At 36.6% G+C, this 18,699-nt stretch overlaps 1 protein-coding gene across 2 annotated transcripts in view; it reads left to right on the top strand.

The window, feature by feature from the left end:
- Nucleotides 1-18,699, top strand: part of SERPINI1 (serpin family I member 1) — an 81,258-nt gene that overhangs the window by 46,833 nt on the left and 15,726 nt on the right. For both annotated transcript variants that reach the window (XM_061416666.1, XM_061416659.1), the window contains exons 2-6: nt 3,330-3,597; nt 4,622-4,852; nt 7,231-7,425; nt 9,252-9,456; nt 16,487-16,584. In XM_061416666.1, coding sequence (XP_061272650.1) covers nt 3,348-3,597; nt 4,622-4,852; nt 7,231-7,425; nt 9,252-9,456; nt 16,487-16,584 — 979 coding nt within the window. In that variant the 5' untranslated portion in view covers nt 3,330-3,347. The remainder of the gene's footprint in view (nt 1-3,329; nt 3,598-4,621; nt 4,853-7,230; nt 7,426-9,251; nt 9,457-16,486; nt 16,585-18,699) is intronic.

Below are 18,699 nucleotides of genomic sequence, written 5' to 3'. Positions count from 1 at the left end.
GCAGCACTTTCACAGCATCATCTTTCAGGATTTGAAAGAGCTCAACTGGAATTCCATCTCCTCCACTAGCTTTGTTCATAGTGATGCTTTCTAAGGCCCACTTGACTTCACATTCCAGGATGTCTGGCTCTAGGTCAGTGATCACACCATCGTGATTATCTGGGTCGTGAAGATCTTTTTTGTACAGTTCTTCTGTGTATTCTTACCATCTCTTATTAATATCTTCTGCTTCTGTTAGGTCCATACCATTTCTGTCCTTTATTGAGCCCATCTTTGCATGAAATGTTCCCTTGGTATCTCTAATTTTCTTGAAGAGATCTCTAGTCTTTCTCATTCTGTTGTTTTCCTCTATTCTTTTGCATTTATCGCTGAAGAAGGCTTTCTTATCTCTCCTTGCTAGTCTTTGGAACTCTGCATTCAGGTGCTTATATCTTTCCTTTCTCCTTGCTTTTCACTTCTCTTCTTTTCACAGCTATTTGTAAGGCCTCCCCAGACAGCCATTTTGCTTTTTTGCATTTCTTTTCCATGTGAAACGCAGTCATTTCCCAATAGTTGTGTTACTGAATGACAGATACTACTATCATATAGTGACTTTAATTTCTTGGTCTTATACTAGATAACATTAAATGAAAACAATGTGTCTTTGCTAGGTAAAGTGAAGATGGCACATCAGATAGTAAGCAGTATGGTGACATGATGAAGAGCATGAGCTTTTGAACCCCATTTGGATTTCAGACTTTCCCTAAATACCATTACATCTTCAGTATTAAATACTAGATATGTTTTAAGTTCTCTTTCAGCTTAAGATAGTATATGCTAAATTTGTTCCATCTGAAACTAGAGAGAAAACTCATATCTTCTACTTTGATTTTCCCTGGAGAGGACAGAGGAAAAGAGAATGCCACAGCAGCCTCTATGGTGGCTGAAGTCTGAGGACCACCAGGGCAGCTGTGCCCTGGCATCTGGCTTCTGTCTGGATGCTGTTTGCACTGCAGACTCTGTTCTGCAACCATGCACTTCATCTCCCACCAGTAGCTATTCTCGGCCTCCTCACCGCATGGGTTGTGAGAGTTCATATTTACATATCGACTAAACGTTATCTTCCTAAACAAGCAAAAATTATTCAAACCTTATTGCAAAATGTGTGGGCTTCCCTGGTAGCTCAGCTGGTAAAGAATCTGTCTGCAATGCAGAAGACTCTGGTTCAGTTCCTGTGCTGGGACAATACCCTGGAGAAGGGATAGGCTACCTACTCCAGTATTCATGAGGTTCCCGGGTGGCTCAGACAGTAAAGGATCTGCCTGCAATGTGGGATACCCGGGTTCTGATCTCTGGTTTGGGAAGATCCCCTGGAGGAAGGCAAAGCAACTCCCTCCAATATTCTTGCCTGGAGAATTCCATGGACAGAGGAGCCTGGCAGGCTACAGTCCTTGGGGTCACAAAGAGTCAGACGTGACTAAGCGCACACACACACACACACACACACACACACACACGAAGTGTGTGGGGGGATGGATGTGGGGGTGGGGGAGTTTGGAACTTCTCAGACAAAAAACTGATACCTGAAACTTAACCCTAAAATGTGAAGGATTTGCAAAGTGACTAGGCAAGGTTCTCTGAAATTGATCAGAAATATTACAGGACTGGTTAAAGCATTCTGACTCAAAAACCTGTCAGAAGCATGCTGCTCTTAGATTAAATGTGTATTCACTCTGTTAACTGAGTAATGGGGACTGTTTTGCATCATACTAATTAAAATACAATTTTCCAAATATGTTTGCTCACTACCACTTTACTTGTTGTTTTAATGATAATTTGTTTTTTAAAAAATATCAAGAACAAGGAAGCTACTTCATTGTTTGAATAGTTTAGCTTCCAGATGCCTACAGTGACAAAGTGTCAGAATACTAGGAGAGAGAGAATCCTGTTTCCAGTGTGTGCCAGTTAGGCTCTTTGTGGGGAGACAGGGCATGTGGAACACTAGTTGCCAAGAGGCAGGAATATCATTCTAAGATATCTGGGTGGTAACACTGCTTTCTCTTCCCAAGAGAAAATGGTTCAAGGACCAGATGAGCTTGATATTTTGAATAGTTATTTAAATAGAATCACTAGTTTACTGGTGTGAGCTGAAATAGTCCTATAAGCCTGAGTATGAAAGGATAGTATTGCTGGAGCGAGGCTCCTCCCTGCACAGAGACAGGCACCTAGGACAGCAGCCTCCTAGGAACTGATGTGTAAGGAAAACCACACAGGATCTGCCACATCTGCTTTTTCTCAGGGTTACCACTTCCTGTGGGTTCAGCAGCTTGGGCTGAGTAAACTGGGGCTCCTGGCAGGTGTGTGTCTGATATCTCCCCTCTAGTTGGTAACCCAGGTGGTGTATTAACTTCATGTGAAAATGTTAGTCGCTCAGTCGTGTCTGATTCTTTGTGACCCCATGGACTGCCAGGGGGAGTAGTAGCCCCAGTAGCCCTCCAGGGTTCTCTGTCCATGGGGATTCTCCAGGCAAGAATACTGGAGTGGGTAGCCATTCCCTTCTCCAGGGGATCTTCCCAATCCAGGGACTGAACCCAGGTCTGCTGCATTGCAGGCAGATTTTTTACTGTCTGTGCCATCAAACTGTAGTAAAGGGGTAAAGGGGCATTTGAAAATGCCTAACTTCAGTAACTGATCTTAAACCTTGTGAATATTTTTTGGTTTTCACTTGGATTGTCCTGGGCCTACATAGTTTAGTGTTAGCTTAGAATAAACTGTTTCAAAGTCATGACCAAAATATATATGATGGAAGTGGTAGTCGCTCAGTCGTGTCTGACTCTGTGACCCCATGGATTGTAGCCAGCCAGGCTCCTCTGTCCATGGAATTCTCCAGGCAGCAATACTGGAGTGGGTTGCCATTTCCTTCTCCAGGAGGTCTTCCCAACCCTGAGATCAAATCTGGGTCTCTTGCATTGCAGGCAGATTCTTTACCATCCGAGCAACCAAAGAAGCCTCATATATGATGAGGCTGTGAAAACTGATATATTAGCCTCACCACACATTGTTAAATATGTATCTATATATACTTAACCTCATGAAGATGGGACCAGGGCTATCTTGTTCCGGGGAGTATCCTCAGAAATCAGCAGCATTACTTGCTCATTTGACTATTAATTGATTAATAGGATCTTCCAACAAATCCCTTAATGAGCTTTTGTTATAGAGACAATAACACTGCATGTGTTTAAAAATTTTGGTTTGCTTTACAGCTTTTCCAAGAAATTATTTTTATTATTATTTTATGGTTCCATTTCTCTGAGGTAGTAATTAATATGTAAATTATTGTTCTCCAGGCTTGAGATTATTCCAGCATGGCTTTTCTTGGACTCTTCTCTTTGCTGGTTCTGCAAAGTTTGGCTTTAGGGACCACTTTCACTGATGAAACCATTGCTGAGTTGTCAGTGAATATGTATAATCATCTTCGAGCCACTGGGGAGGATGAAAATATTCTCTTCTCTCCACTGAGTGTCACCCTTGCAATGGGAATGTTGGAACTTGGGGCCCAAGGGTCTACGCTGAAAGAAATCCGTCACTCAATGGGATATGACAGCCTGAAAAATGGTAAGTGTGTTTAGGTTTGATTTCTCAAAATAGTTTGACTTTAGTTCTCAACTCAATTGTGTTGTCTATATCTGAGGCAGCAGTATTTAAACAGGGTAAGAAAGTAGTCTCACTAAGATGGTATGAGGAAGACAAGCATTAGGAAACCCAAGAAAGTTCTTTTTCTTAGCTGCATCCCTGGCTGAGTTAATCTAAGGAAATGATATCTTTATTATTATTATTATTGTTATTTAAATAAACTTCACTGTGATTAACAAAGGCAAACATGGTTCTTGCTCTGATGGCGTTTCCAATTTAGAGAGAGAGGCATAAATTAATCAATTATCACATAAATAAATGAGAAATTACAACTGTTAGAAGTGCTTTAAAGAAAAAATTCTCTAAATATCAGAAATTTTTATTTAAAATCAACTGTATCTTCATTATTCAACTAGCAACCATGAATTTTTTTGGAATGTTGTATAATACTATCATGAAAATCTTGTATTGGAGAAAATTTCTAGCCAAAATGTATATTGTAATCACTTTGCTATGATGTAAAGTTTCTATTTAATATTTCCAATATACATATGAATTAACTCATTAAAAACTTGAGAATTAATACAATTTTGACTGGATTTTCTATTTATAAAGTTAAAAAGTTTACTGAAAGTAAAATTTAAAGGAATATTTTGATTTTTAAACTAGATAATAAAAATTAATTCATATTTCTGATAATTATAAGACTAACTTAAAGTAACCTAAGTACTTTGAAAGAAAACAATCCAAATATATCTACTTTATAGATAGATAATCAATAAAAAATAAAAATAATATCAGTAATAAAACTGCAAAAGTTAATTTGAACATCTAGAAATAGCACAAATCTTGCAACTTCCACACCATGTCAGTGTGGGGAAGAAGCAAGTGCTTTTTCTTTGGGCCTGTTCTCTTAATCCTCCTTGCTATATTTTCATGCTCTTCCACTCTTCAGAATCTTTCACTGTGTTTGTTCCACTAATAAACATCCTTTGTCATTTTGCAGGTGAAGAATTTTCCTTCTTGAAGGATCTTTCTCACATGGTAACTGCTGAAGAGAGCCAGTATGTGATGAAAATTGCCAATTCCCTCTTTGTGCAAAATGGATTTCATATCAGTGAAGAGTTTTTGCAAATGATAAAAAAGTACTTTAATGCAGAAGTCAATCATGTGGACTTCAGTCAAAATGTAGCTGTGGCCAACTATATCAATAAGTGGGTGGAGAATAACACAAACAGTAAGTTATTTGGCTCCTTTCTTTCTCTAATAGCTTAGTTTGAACTTTCTTTTCCTTCTGACATTATTTGTCCCTTTGTTCCTTTTACATGTTGAATGTTAGATTGCATTTAGTTGAGTATCTACTAATTATTTTTTATAGATTACAACTGATTTTAGAAACCTTGTTCATGAATAAACATTAGAGAAAGATGTTAAGTCTTTTGACATATATAGAATATTGGCACTGATAAATTAATATGAGATGTGTGTCTCCAGTTGGTGAGTTTCATCTGAACAGTAATTTTATTACTGTATGGAATTTTACTACAGCTGACTATTTCATAAGTTAGATACTATTTAGAATGACAGTTGGTGACTCTCTTAACAGTGCGATTAAAATAGAATAAGAGAGTTTAAAAATATTTGTTGACTTTTAAACCAAAGAACTTAATTGGTAATCAAAAAATTATACAGGATTCCTTTTAAAAAGAGAAGCCCATTTTAAGCCAAATAAATGGAGAGGGATTAGAAAAAGATGCATTTGTTTTAATTTTTACTTCTAAATCTTATTATCCAAATGTATTCGAACTCTCCAAATGTTTCATATGTTATCATTTTATTTTCCAATTTTACCAAAAAATAATTGAAATTGGAATTTAAAAAAAATAAGACCAAACTGAAAGTAGATTACTTTGGCTGTTCATTAAATTAATTAACTCATGTTGTCAAGACTCCAAAAATAATATTAGTCTTAATACATTTAATGCTGGAACAGCAACAACAAAAGACCCTGATCACATACTCTTTGTCCCATAATCCCCAAAATGCTGACTTTAAAAAAAAAAAAAAAAAAAGAAGTGCTGACTAATAAAATGAGAGAGTGCCAAGCAAATATTGGCTCTATGGTTTCTAACTATGAGATTAAAATGTAACATAAAAGAAACACAATTGTGTTTTAACATTCAAAGAGTAAGTTAAGAATAATAATTCACCTGCATCAGACTGAATTATTGAAAGCTGTTTAATTCCAAACTCCCCTTAAACAATTTCAGCCATCACCAAAGTCCCAATGTCTTTCACAATAGATTTAGAAAGGAACATTTAAATGATGAGAAATAAGATATCATGAGTTAAATTGGCTTTTACATATCTGTTTTCACTTACTCAGAAGCAGTTGTTGCATTTGGTAAAAAGATATCCAATGTACATGGGGAAACCATTTGAATTGAATGACATTTAAATTACATACATTGTACAAGAGTAAACTTAGAAATGTTTGTTGAATGCTTATTCTGTGTTGGGGGGCTTTCCAGGTAGCTCAGTGGTAAAGAATCTGCCTGCCAATGCAGGAGACTAGGTTCTATCCATGGGTTGGGAAGATTCCCCGGAAAAGGGAATGGCAACCCACTCCAGTATTTTTGTCTGAAAAATTCTATGGACAGAGGAGCATGGCAGGCCATAGTCCACAGGGTCACAGAGTCAGACACGACTGAGCTACTGAGCACATGCACACTCTGTGTTGAGTTTTACGTTTATCATTGCAACTAGGAAGTAGTGAAGCCTGAGATTCTGTTGTATGTGGTTCTGTAGTTTGTGAAAATGTCAGAATACTACTAGTGTTATTTTAGATGGTGTGGGTGTTTTAGATCCCCTTAGTCTGTAAGTGTGTGTGTGTGTGTGTATAACATTTTTTCCTTTAAAAGTTCAGTTCAGTTCAGTCGCTCAGTCATGTCAGACTCTTTGCAACCCCATGAATCGCAGCATGCCAGGCCTCCCTGTCCATCACTAACTCCCGGAGTTCACTCAAACTCACGTCCATCGAGTCGGTGATGCCATCCAGCCATCTCATCCTCTGTCGTCCCCTTCTCCTCCTGCCCCCAATCCCTCCCAGCATCAGAGTCTTTTCCAATGAGTCAACTCTTCACATGAGGTGACCAAAGTATTGGAGTTTCAGCTTTAGCATCATTCCTTCCAAAGAACACTCAGGACTGATCTTTAGGATGGACCGGTTGGATCTCCTTGCAGTCCAAGGGACTCTCAAGAGTCTTCTCCAACACCACAGTTCAAAAGCATCAGTTCTTCAGCCCTCAGCTTTCTTCACAGTCCAACTCTCACATCCATACATGACCACTGGAAAAACCGTAGCCTTGACTAGATGGACCTTTGTTGGCAAAGTAATGTCTCTGCTTTTGAATATGCTATCTAGGTTGGTCATAACTTTCCTTCCAAGGAGTAAGTGTCTTTTAATGTCATTAGGTACTTTTAATTTTTATTGTAAATATTACAATGGTATAAAGTTCTTAATCACTCTGTCAGATGATAGTTTGACAATCTTTTGATATTCTTTCATCTTTTGATTTAATATGAATTTTCATCCGTTTGTCTTTTCCTGAATAGGTCTGTTGAAGGATTTGGTATCCCCAAGGGATTTTGATGCTGTCACTCATCTGGCCCTCATCAATGCTGTCTATTTCAAGGGGAGCTGGAAGTCACAATTCAGACCTGAAAATACCAGAACTTTTTCCTTCACTAAAGATGATGAAAGTGAAGTCCAAATTCCAATGATGTACCAACAAGGAGAATTTTATTATGGTAAGACATTTTGGTTTTTTTTCTCTCTTCTTAGAGCACATCAACAAATTTTAAGAAAAAACATGAAATATTTGTTATTCAGATTTCTTGTCAATCTGATTTGGGCTACAATTCAATTTTCTTGGCCCTATTTTCAAAGACTTTTGATTAGATCCTGAGTGAATATTATATGTTGTGACAGTTTTCCAATATGTTTAGTTTATAAAGTTGATTACACATACAGAGTGACTTTATTCATGTGAAAATATCTGACCTTGTATAAGAATGTTCTGAGTTCCTCCAGAAAGCCATTCACTTTGGGGTAGTTTTAAGTGAACCATATGTTCTACCCAGGTCTTGGTTTGTACACTCCATCACTTTTTGAACTATAAGCATTCTTTTAAAATTTTGCTTTCAGACTTATTTATGTGTGTGTGTGTGTGTGTGTGTGTGCTCGGTCACTCAGTCATGTCTGACTCTTTGAGACCCCATGAAGTCTAGCCCACCAGGCTCCTCTGTTCACGGGATTTCCCATGCCAGAATACTAGAGTGGGTTGCCATTTCCACTCCAGGAGATCGTCCTGACCGAGGGATTGAACCCATATCTCTTGCATCTGCTGCACTGGTGGGCAGATTCTTTACCACTGTGCCACTTGGGAAGCCCATAAACATGCATGGTCAGGCATAATTATTCATAGTTTCACTTACTGAGAGTCTATAATTTGTGATACAAGTCAGCATCTCTGGCATTATTTTCAGGGATATTTTGTTGGACTTTTCAGAATTTTAGGGTGCTAATCCTCTCTATATACCATGCTGAACTGTGATAATCTATTGTCTTAAGCAGAAATGTAAGTAAGCTAAATATATATTAGAACAAATATTTTATTCTATGCAAAGGTACATTATAAAAGTAACAGATTATAATCACAGTTAATTAAATTAACAGTCAAAATATGAAAGGAAAATATCCATTTATTTGAGAACCAAAATATTTAATGTGGCGTCTAAAGGATATCAGTTAAATGAAAATATTCAGAACAAAAACATTACATTTTTTAAAACTAGTTGCAGGGTTATTTATTTTAAAGACTTTATTATTATTATTATTATTATTATTATTATTAATGAAAGCCTGGTCAATTTAGCTAAATTCATGGAACACTAAGCCAATTACCTAATTATCTACTTTGGAGATTTTAATCACCATAAATGCTCTAAATTTCATGTTGGCTGTGCTACCTTGGCCTCAAAACTTTTAGCTGTGGTAATAATAGAGTAGGCTTTCCTGGTGGACTATCCCTGGGTTGGGAAGATCCTTGGGAGAAGTGAATGGCAACCCATTCCAGTTTTCTTGCCTGGAGAATTTTATGGACAGAGGAGCCTGGCGGGCTAGAATCTATGGAGTCAGAAAGAGTTGGACATGACTGAGCGAGAGTACGGGGTATTACATGGTCAGTTTTTCCCTTCTTAGAAATCAGGTGGATACTGGTAAATGTGATTCACATCCAACATGGATCCAGAGCTTTATTTTTCTAATCATGACTTTTCATTTTTTTAATGATATCCTTAAAATATATTCATTTGAGGTATGTCCCTTAAAAATAAAATGTTAAGTCTAGAGAACATGCTATGACACATGTGAAACAGTTCTGGAGATCCTAAAATTAATTTGGTAGGACTGAGGAATCACAATTTCAGGGCCTACTTTAAAATAAATTGTCTTCTTCTCAGATGCCTGAATTTTTTATATTCTATACATAACTTTGGAAGAAAGTTATAACAAATATAAACGTTTTATTCAAGCCTTGATGGAGGCCTTTTTTCTCCTTTCTGTCCTTTTTTAGGGGAATTTAGTGATGGCTCCAATGAAGCTGGTGGCATCTACCAAGTCCTGGAAATACCATATGAGGGAGATGCGATAAGTATGATGCTGGTATTGTCCAGACAGGAAGTTCCACTGGCCACACTGGAGCCATTGGTTAAAGCACAGCTGATTGAAGAGTGGGCAAACTCTGTAAAGAAGCAAAAGGTGGAAGTGTACCTGCCCAGGTGAGAGACTCCTGTATAACTCCCTCTGAAAGCATGGGCAGAGGGTATCAATGAGGCTTCTGACTCAAAGGAACTCTTGTCACTGCTTTTGAATTTTGTCTTGTGTTGCTCTTCTCTTCCTCCTTTTCCTTCTCCTCCTTCTTCATCTTTTTAAAAAATATTCTTTCACATTCACTCAGTTCTGCCCAGAGACACAGGCTGACTCATTTATTTATTCAGTACCACTTATCAAGACCAAGTTTCAGATATGAGTCAATATCCTTAGCTTAATTTTAGAAGATTTTTCAATAGATTGTCTCTGAATATCATTTGCATTGACAGTCTTCTGGTAGTTCATTAATATTTGAAGTTGATAATAGCTGGGGGAAAATAACTTTCTATTTTGTTGGAAGTGCAAACAAGTAGTGTTTTAGGTGTTAAATGCAGTCATAAATAAGCAGGAAGAAGCTTAAAATTTTCCCTGTGGCTGAAAGAATAAAAGCTATGCAGGGCCTAGATATTCTGACTACCATCCACTTCCTCAACCCTTTCTCTGACCACTCACCGTATCAAATCCTTTGTAGTAGGTACTGTCTGTGTGCTTGTACTTATACCACAGTCACCTGCCCTTTTATGCCTCTAGGTCTCTATGTACATTTTTGCATTAACCTAAAATGCCCTCTTGGAGTCTTTGCCAGGTATTGTTTACTTGGCCTTCAGGTTACAACTCTGGCACCAATTCTTCTAGAACCAGGTGATGGAGCAGATGATCCTCCCTTTGCCTCATGTATGCACCTCCCTGTTATGACAATGCATTTATGTTACTGTGCATGTTTGCCAAGTCACTTCAGTCATGTCCAACTCTCTGTGACCCTGTGGACTGTAGGTCACCAGGCTCCTCTGTCCATGGGATTGTCCAAGCAGAATACTGGAGTGGGTTGCCATGCCCTCCTCCAGGGGGTCTTCCCGACCCAAGGATTGAACCCACGTCTCTTACTGTCTCTTGCATTGGCAGGTGGGTTCTTTACCACTAGTGCCACCTGGGAAGTCCCAAATTACCACCCCAAGCAGAATTAAATTTTTTGTAGGTCTTGATTTTTTTTCTGCCGATTCTTTTAAAGTCAGTTCTCTCTCCCATCCTAGAAACACAATAAGTGTTTGCAAAAATCAAATCCAACTGAAGATATTATTCTGCCCTGAATACCTTAAAACCTAATAGGGAAGCTAGACCAGTAAACACAAACAACAAATTTATAAACATAATGTGTAAATTCTAGGCTAGAAAACAAGACACAGATAAACAGCCAATAAGCATGTACAAGTGTGTATGTGGAATACAGTTCCAATATTCATTCCATATTAAGAAAATTTTATTTTATTTTTTTTAATTTTATTTTATTTTTAAACTTTACATAATTGTATTAGTTTTGCCAAATATCAAAATGAATCCATCACAGGTATACATGTGCTCCCCATCCTGAACCCTCCTCCCTCCTCCCTCCCCATACCATCCCTCTGGGTCATCCCAGTGCACCAGCCCCAAGCATCCAGTATCGTGCATTGAACCTGGACTGGCATCTCATTTCATACATGATATTTTACGTTTCAATGCCATTCTCCCAAATCTTCCCACCCTCTCCCTCTCCCACAGAGTCCATAAGACTGTTCCATACATCAGTGTCTCTTTTGCTGTCTCGTACACAGGGTTATTGTTATCATCTTTCTAAATTCCATATATATGCGTTAGTATACTGTATTGATGTTTTTCCTTCTGGCTTACTTCACTCTGTATAATAGGCTCCAGTTTCATCCACCTCATTAGAAAATTTTAAAAACATGATTAATATGAATACTGAAGGATGATAAATAAGATATTAGTATTAAAATTGAATTACTAAAGTTCATTGTTCACGCATGCATGCTAAGTCTCTTCAGTCATGTCCAACTCTTTGCAATGCCCCCCACCCCATCAGATTCCTCTGTCCATGGGATTCTCCAGGCAAGAATACTAAAACTCATTAACTAGTTCATATTTATTCCTTTAATAACAATAGGAATTATCATTTGAAAGTCACATTTTATATTAATACTTATTTTTCCAAAACTTTAGCTGATGTTTGTTTATGTTAATGAAAGACTGTTTGAAACTATATACATTTTTAGCTAGAACTATATGTGCACTTTATTTTAAAGTTGTATATTCATAATATATAGCCATATATTTCTTAGTCTACATATGAAAGTTAAGGTAAACATAACCCCAGTTTTTTTTCTTTCTGGCTAATGTACTTAACTTGTATAATTTCCCATGATAATACATTTATGTAGAAAGATTTCTGTTCTCAAGGAGAGATAGTCAATGAATATCTAACAAACAAAACCAAGGGTTTTTATAATAGGTGATCATTTACGTCTATTATTTAGTACATGAGGGCTTCCCTGATGGCTCATTGGTAAAGAATCTGCCTGCCAATGCAGAAGACATAGGTTCATTAACTGGGTTGCGAAAATCCCCTGGAGAAGGAAATGGTAACCCACTCCAGAATTGTTGTCTGGGAAATCCCATAGACAGAGGAACTTGGCAAGCTATAGTCCATGGGGTTGCAAAAGTGTAGGGCACAACTGAACAATAACCATTTAATATATGAACAATGTATCTTAACTCTAAAGGAACCATTTACTTTTCAATATTAATCTTTAAATAACTAAATCTGATTTAAACTCTTATCTACTGACCTTTTATCATTAATTTTGTATTTTCCCTTGTATTTTATAAGGAATTCTTTTTGATGATATCAGAAATTCAGTACAGAATTAATGCATCTTTTACTAAATTCTATGAATTAGCTGTAGCATTTCCTCAAATGTTTAATTCTATGAGGATGCAAAGTTATTTGGTATTTTAAAAGAATTCTAAATGAATGCTTAATAAGTATCATATATTGTAATTCAACCGTATTCACTAGAAAATGTGGCCTCCAGGTCCTGTCCACTGAGAAATTGAATGCGGCAGCAGAAGAAAATTAAATTTTCATTTTCTAAGAGATACTCTTCAATTATGAAATAGTTTAGCTTGCTTGCTTGCTCATATTAATGCCTGTTACTAAACTAGGCACAGTTAATTACCATGTATCCATTTTGCCAGAAGTACTACCAATTCTCCTTCTGCATGGCTAATGCATAGAGTGGGAGGCTAAATAGCTACATAAGATAAATTGGGTTTCCTTTTTTTAAGAGATTGACTGTTTTCAAATGCCAGTGTGTCAGTAATAATCAATGGGAACCATCCACCCTTCCATTTTACAGCTTTAGGACCCAGCAAATGTTCATTGAGGGTAATGATTAGGGTAATGATTTATGTGACTTTAATTTTAGCAAAGGTAAAAATTTTCTAATAGTTGTGTTCCAGCTTTACTCAAGTGTCTGTCTTAAAGGGCTTATATAGCTTGCTTGTTTGTTTGTTTTCATATGAAGACATTACTCTAAGAATTGAACTTAGTATTTCTGAATTTGCCCACATTCTGGTCCTATCTGACAGGTATTTACTTTCTATTATATCAGGTTTTATACAAATTTATTTAAAATGCTTTCCTTAAGAGGCATAGGGTATTTGGGAGTTGGGGGAGAGTGGAAGAGGCAATTACTTTTGTATTGTTATTTTTTTTCCCCTGAACAATAAATCCTACAGGAATCAGATGCTGAATTGAAATTACATTTTTATCCAAAATACAAGAATCTGTTCAGAAGAGGGTAAGATTTCTATCTCTATGTGATATTACCAAATCCAGTGAAATACCACAAGGTTTATACAAAGTCATACATACATCTCTAAGATTTAAATGGGATTGCCAAATATTCTTCCAATTTATCCATGTTAGAAAATATAATTTGGCTACTATATAAAATATATATTATTTATATATGCATAATATATGTAAAATATTTAAAAGCACTGTGGAATAATGCCTGCCCTAAAGTAACGATCATGTAAGTATTATCTATTATTATTATTGTTTATTTCTAAGTCCTAGTATTTATCTTTTGTTAATCTATCTTTATACATACTTTTCTCTAAGTAGGATTTCTAAAACCTGATTCTAATGAAATTGCCATCTTCATTATATATTTTTACTTTTCTGTTTTTACTGATAGAGTTTAGGTATAAAAAGATTTTTCTAACATCAGAATCAAATCTCTATTTGGAATGCAGATGGACTGGCTGTAGTTTCTTTCCACTCTGACCTTTGTAGTCTCAGATTTTTCATTTGTGATCAGAGTGCTAGAAATCAAAGGATAAGTGGTTCTCTATTTTGTAATGAGAAACCATCCTACTACTTTGAAATGCTTGTCTACTAATAAAGCACTTCAGTTCCATGCCTTAAAAGAAAACCGGTGCATAAGCCATCTGATTTTGTTCTTTAACATGAATGCTTTTATTAGATTTTTCTACAAAGGGTTTGATTGATTCTTACACATATTTTTTTTTTACAAATGTCCTTATATGTAATATATATTTGTTCTTTTCTAACACTTGCTTCACATAATCTCCAGTGTTTCTGCCCTCCATATACCTCTTTAATTTATTCAGATATAATAGAAAGTTGCAAATATAAGATTACATCAAATGCCTTTACAAAAACAGCCATGCCTTATGGTTTTAAAAAAAGCAGTGTTGTGGCTTTTTATTTTTAAAACCAGTGGGTGAAATGTAAGATCTTCCTGTAGCTTGTTTGTCTGTTTCTAAAGAAGCCATTGTTGGAATTATGGTGATTAGTAGTGGGGGGACTTTTCAGTCAGGAAGATCTCAGCTCATATCTTTATTCTGCCACCTACGAGCTGTGTGATTAGGGCAAGTTGCTTGGTAGGCTGCAGTCCATGGGGTCACTAAGTCGGGCACGACTAAGCAACTTCCCTTTCACTTTTCACTTTCATGCGTTGGAGAAGGAAATGGCAACCCACTCCAGTGTTTTTGTCTGGAGAATCCCAGGGACAGGGGAGCCTGGTGGGCTGCCGTCTATGGGGTCGCACAGAGTTGGACACGACTGAAGTGACTTAGCAGCAGCTTAGTGTTGTTGAATTTCAGTTAGTTCTTCTGTGGAACAGAGATAATAATACCTATCTCATAGGACTGTGTGAGATTATCACAGGGATGATTAAATGAGATTCTAAGCATAAAAGAATTTGCACAGTGCCCAGGACATGGTGGCACTAGCGCTAATGGTAAAAAACTCTCCTGCCAATGGAGGAGATGTAAGAGATGTGGATCTAATCCCTAAGTAGGGAAGATACTCTGGAGAAGGAAATGAAAACCCACTCCAGTATTCTTGCCTGGAAAACCCCACAGAGAGAAGAGCCTGGTGAGCTACAGTCCATAGGGTCACAAAAAATCAGAAATGACTAAAGCGACTTAGCACTGCACTGCACTGGGACTTGGTAAACACTCAGTGTGAATGTTACACATAGCTGCAATATAGTAAGTACTTTAACAGTATCTGCCCTTTATTTCATGCCTCCTGCATGATAGCACTGTCCTAAGACATTTGGAAACCTTATTTAATCTCCTCAATGATACTGTGAAGTAGGCATTATTATTGCCATTTTCCGCATCCCAAAATCGAGGCTCAGAAATTAGGGAACTTGCCCCAAATCAATCTCTATCAAATACCATCTTCATCTGAACAGCCTCAGAAGTGTGAAACAAATGAAGCTGGTTTTAAGAAGTAAAAAGGATTCCTTACTGACACCTTCCTTCACGTCCCTATTTTAGGCAGATCAGGTTATACATACTACCTGGATCATATCTCAGCTCTGCCACTTATTAGCTATGATCCAAGGTGGAGCTCCCTTGGTGGCTCAGCAGTAAAGAATCTGCAATGCAGGAGACCTTGGTTTGATCCCTGGATCAGGAAGATCCCCTGGAGAAGGAAATGGCAACCCACACCAGTATTCTTGCCTGGGAAGTTCCATGGACAGAGGAGCTGAGTAGTCTACAATAGGACTAAAAGAGTCAGATACGACTTAGTAACTAAACCACCACCATCACAACTTAATCAAGTTATTTCATTTCTCTGCCCTTCAGTTTCCTCTAATATTAACTGAAGATAATAATAGCTACCTCAAAGGGCTGTAGTGATATTTAAATTAATCTGTTTTTATTGATCTATTTTATACTGTTGGAAAAGTTTCTATTGTATAGTAAGCTCCATCTGTGACCAATAAGTAAATGAACAAATAAATAAATGACAAAGCATACACAGAAAACACTTTAAAATTTCACTCAAGCCATTGAATATATTCTGCAGTATATTTTCCTACTCATCCCACTTTTTATTTTCACAGTCACTATCTGCTTTTTGTGGTATCAAAGTAAACAATGTTTAAGTGCAAGTTAAACTGTTGGATATAGACAACATTTAGTACTTAGTTTAATATGTTTGCTATACATTTACTCGTCTGTTGGTTTTCTCCTGATTATTACTCCTGTTTATAGCAACCATTCTCTTGTCATTCTTCTTAAAACCAGAAAATCAGAAATGATGCTAGTGTAACGTTTAGTGACTATTACAAACTTAGCTTTTTAAGGACACAGCCCATTGCCTAAAAACTTGTATATTTATGATCTGTTTTGATTAGAAGGCAACAATATTTTTAAAAGGAAATAGTGCTAACCAGCTGTTTTCACATTTTATAAAAAATTAATAAAAAGCCTTTGCTTTTAAAAACTGTGGTTGTTTATTAATACAGTCATATTTGGTCCATATTTTTCACTGGAAATATTGGTGATACAATGCATTGACTTGGAAGAGATTCCATATTAAGACCAACATGGCTTCCTATTTATTAATGTAATACTATTCTGTTATGTTATTCTTTTTAATACTCCCTCTTTTTACAATAATAACCAAATGCTACATGCAGTCAAAAGCCAGTTTTAGCATAATTTATCCTCTATAAAATAAACTTTTAAAAAATCAACATATCTAACATTTTATTCTTGTCCCAGGCAACAATATGCTGTAACTAAATACTTCTTCCGCTCTATGTTCTCCAGGTTCACAGTGGAACAGGAAATTGATTTAAAAGATGTTTTGAAGGCTCTTGGAGTAACTGAAGTTTTCATCAAAAATGCAAATCTGACAGCCTTGTCTGGTAGGAAATAAACATCAATTAAAAAAAAATATTCCAAAAAGCTTTTTTATAATGATGATGGTGAAGCCTCTGTTTATTACAGAGTTCTGAGGTAAAATATATTTATCAATTGCCAGATAAATATAGCAAATATATTTAACTTCTATAAGAAAATTATAAATACAGTCATAACACTAAATTTGTTATTCTGATTCATGTCTTATCTTTGACAGTAGATTATATTCTCCAGAAGACCTCTCTTATACATCTTTGAATTCCCCATAACATCTGACAAAATGCCTTGTAGATAATCAATAGATGTGTTGATTGAATATCTCCATGTATCTGGTTATAATAAATCATGTCCATGGGGTCGCAAGAGTCGGATACGACTTAGCCACTAAACTAAACTACTATAATAAATCATATAGGAAAGAAAGAAGGCAGAAAGGATAACTGAGTACCCACTGTGAGAACTAGATGTTTTAAAAAGAATACCTGTGAGATGATGTAAATATTGTCCTGCTGCTGCTGCTGCTAAGTCGCTCCAGCCATGTCCGACTCTGTGCGACCCCATAGACGGCAGCCCACCAGGCTCCCCCATCCTGGGGATTCTCCAGGCAAGAATACTGGAGTGGGTTGCCATTTCCTTCTTCAGTGCAGAAAAGTGAAAGTGAAGTCTCTCAGTCATGTCCGACTCTTCACAACCCCATGGACTGCAGCCTACCAGGCTCCTCTGTCCATGGGACTTTCCAGGCAAGAGTACTGGAGTGGGTTGCCATTGCCTTCTCCTAAATATTGTCCTAAGTCTTTAATAAAAAACCGTGGTTTTGAAGAAATAGCTTCAAGTATACTTGGCATATTAGCTGTTGAGTAATTTATTTTAAATATCCTATAGGAAAACAACCAGTTAAATTATTTGATTTCCTAATTTGATCAGGATAAAAATATTAACATATTAGTAATAGTACTGTTAAGGTACTTAGAAATGTACAATTCTTTTGGAAATACTTTAAAGCAGCCAATTCTAAGACACTTGTGAGTATAAGTCTTAGTTAGATTAGACAATTATTTTCTATTATTTCTTTAGAACATGGAAAATAATCCTTTTTCTGATGAGATAAAGACAGATATATATCAACAAAAAAGATACTGAATATGTAGGGCTTCTTTATATGCAATTTATTGAATCAAAGTCTCCAACTATAGAGAGAGTAGAGGTGATTAAAAAAAAAAAATCCTTAGCCTTTCATGTGTTTATAGGAAAGAATTTAGATTTTTCTCTCCTGAAGCAGCAACCTATAGAAAAATCAAGCTGACTGAATAATAGCTTCTCAACCTGGAGTGTGAATAATAGCTTCTCAACATGGACTGAATTTAGAGAAGTGGATGTGTCCACCCCTGAAATTGCATATAGGGGTGCATGCGTGTGTATGTGTGTGTGTGTACAAGAGAGAGAGACAGGGCAGAGATAGCAGGTGCATAGCTTTCAAGAATTTCTCAAGGAGTCTACAATGAAAAAAGGTTTTATCCTCCCAGGTTTTGGCTTGGGAAGCTTGTTTTCTAACCAGCATTCAGCTTCTGGCAATGAGATGATACTGATGTATTCGATACCACAACTTCTACCCGTCATTTAGACAACTTACATCCCAAAACACTAATAGAACTTTTCTACATGTCTACTATATAAATGTTCCTGTCCTCATGAGAAAAGTGAATGTTCCCTGAGGAAAGGTCCTCATGGCTCACATCCAGGCTCCTAGGGCTCTGAACTTTTGAGTAGGGTTGTCAAGAAGATAGGACTGGTGGAGATTCAGAAAGTAATGTGTACATTGTACTTGAGTCAGAAATATATTCATGGTTCGAGCATAGGATAATTTAAAGTTCTTATGCTCCTTTCCTTAGGAATTCAGATAATCTGTCTGCTATACTGGCCAAATTCCAACTGGATAATTATATTTTGCTTTCTTACCATGGCTCTATTTTCAGTTTGATTAAATATTCCTCACTGTCTCACCCAAACATCTAGGCAGTTATTTCGCACACACAGAATATTTGCTGCTTTTCAGTCCTGAGGGAGTATCCTTGTAATGGCAAATCAATTATTGTGATTAGTGTGGCTTAAATTTTTTCACA

Source organism: Bos javanicus, chromosome 1 (genome assembly GCF_032452875.1).
Source record: "Bos javanicus breed banteng chromosome 1, ARS-OSU_banteng_1.0, whole genome shotgun sequence".
NCBI classification, from domain to species: Eukaryota; Metazoa; Chordata; class Mammalia; order Artiodactyla; family Bovidae; genus Bos; species Bos javanicus.
Note: the sequence above shows the minus strand (reverse complement) of the source record. Positions and strands in the feature narration are given on the sequence as shown.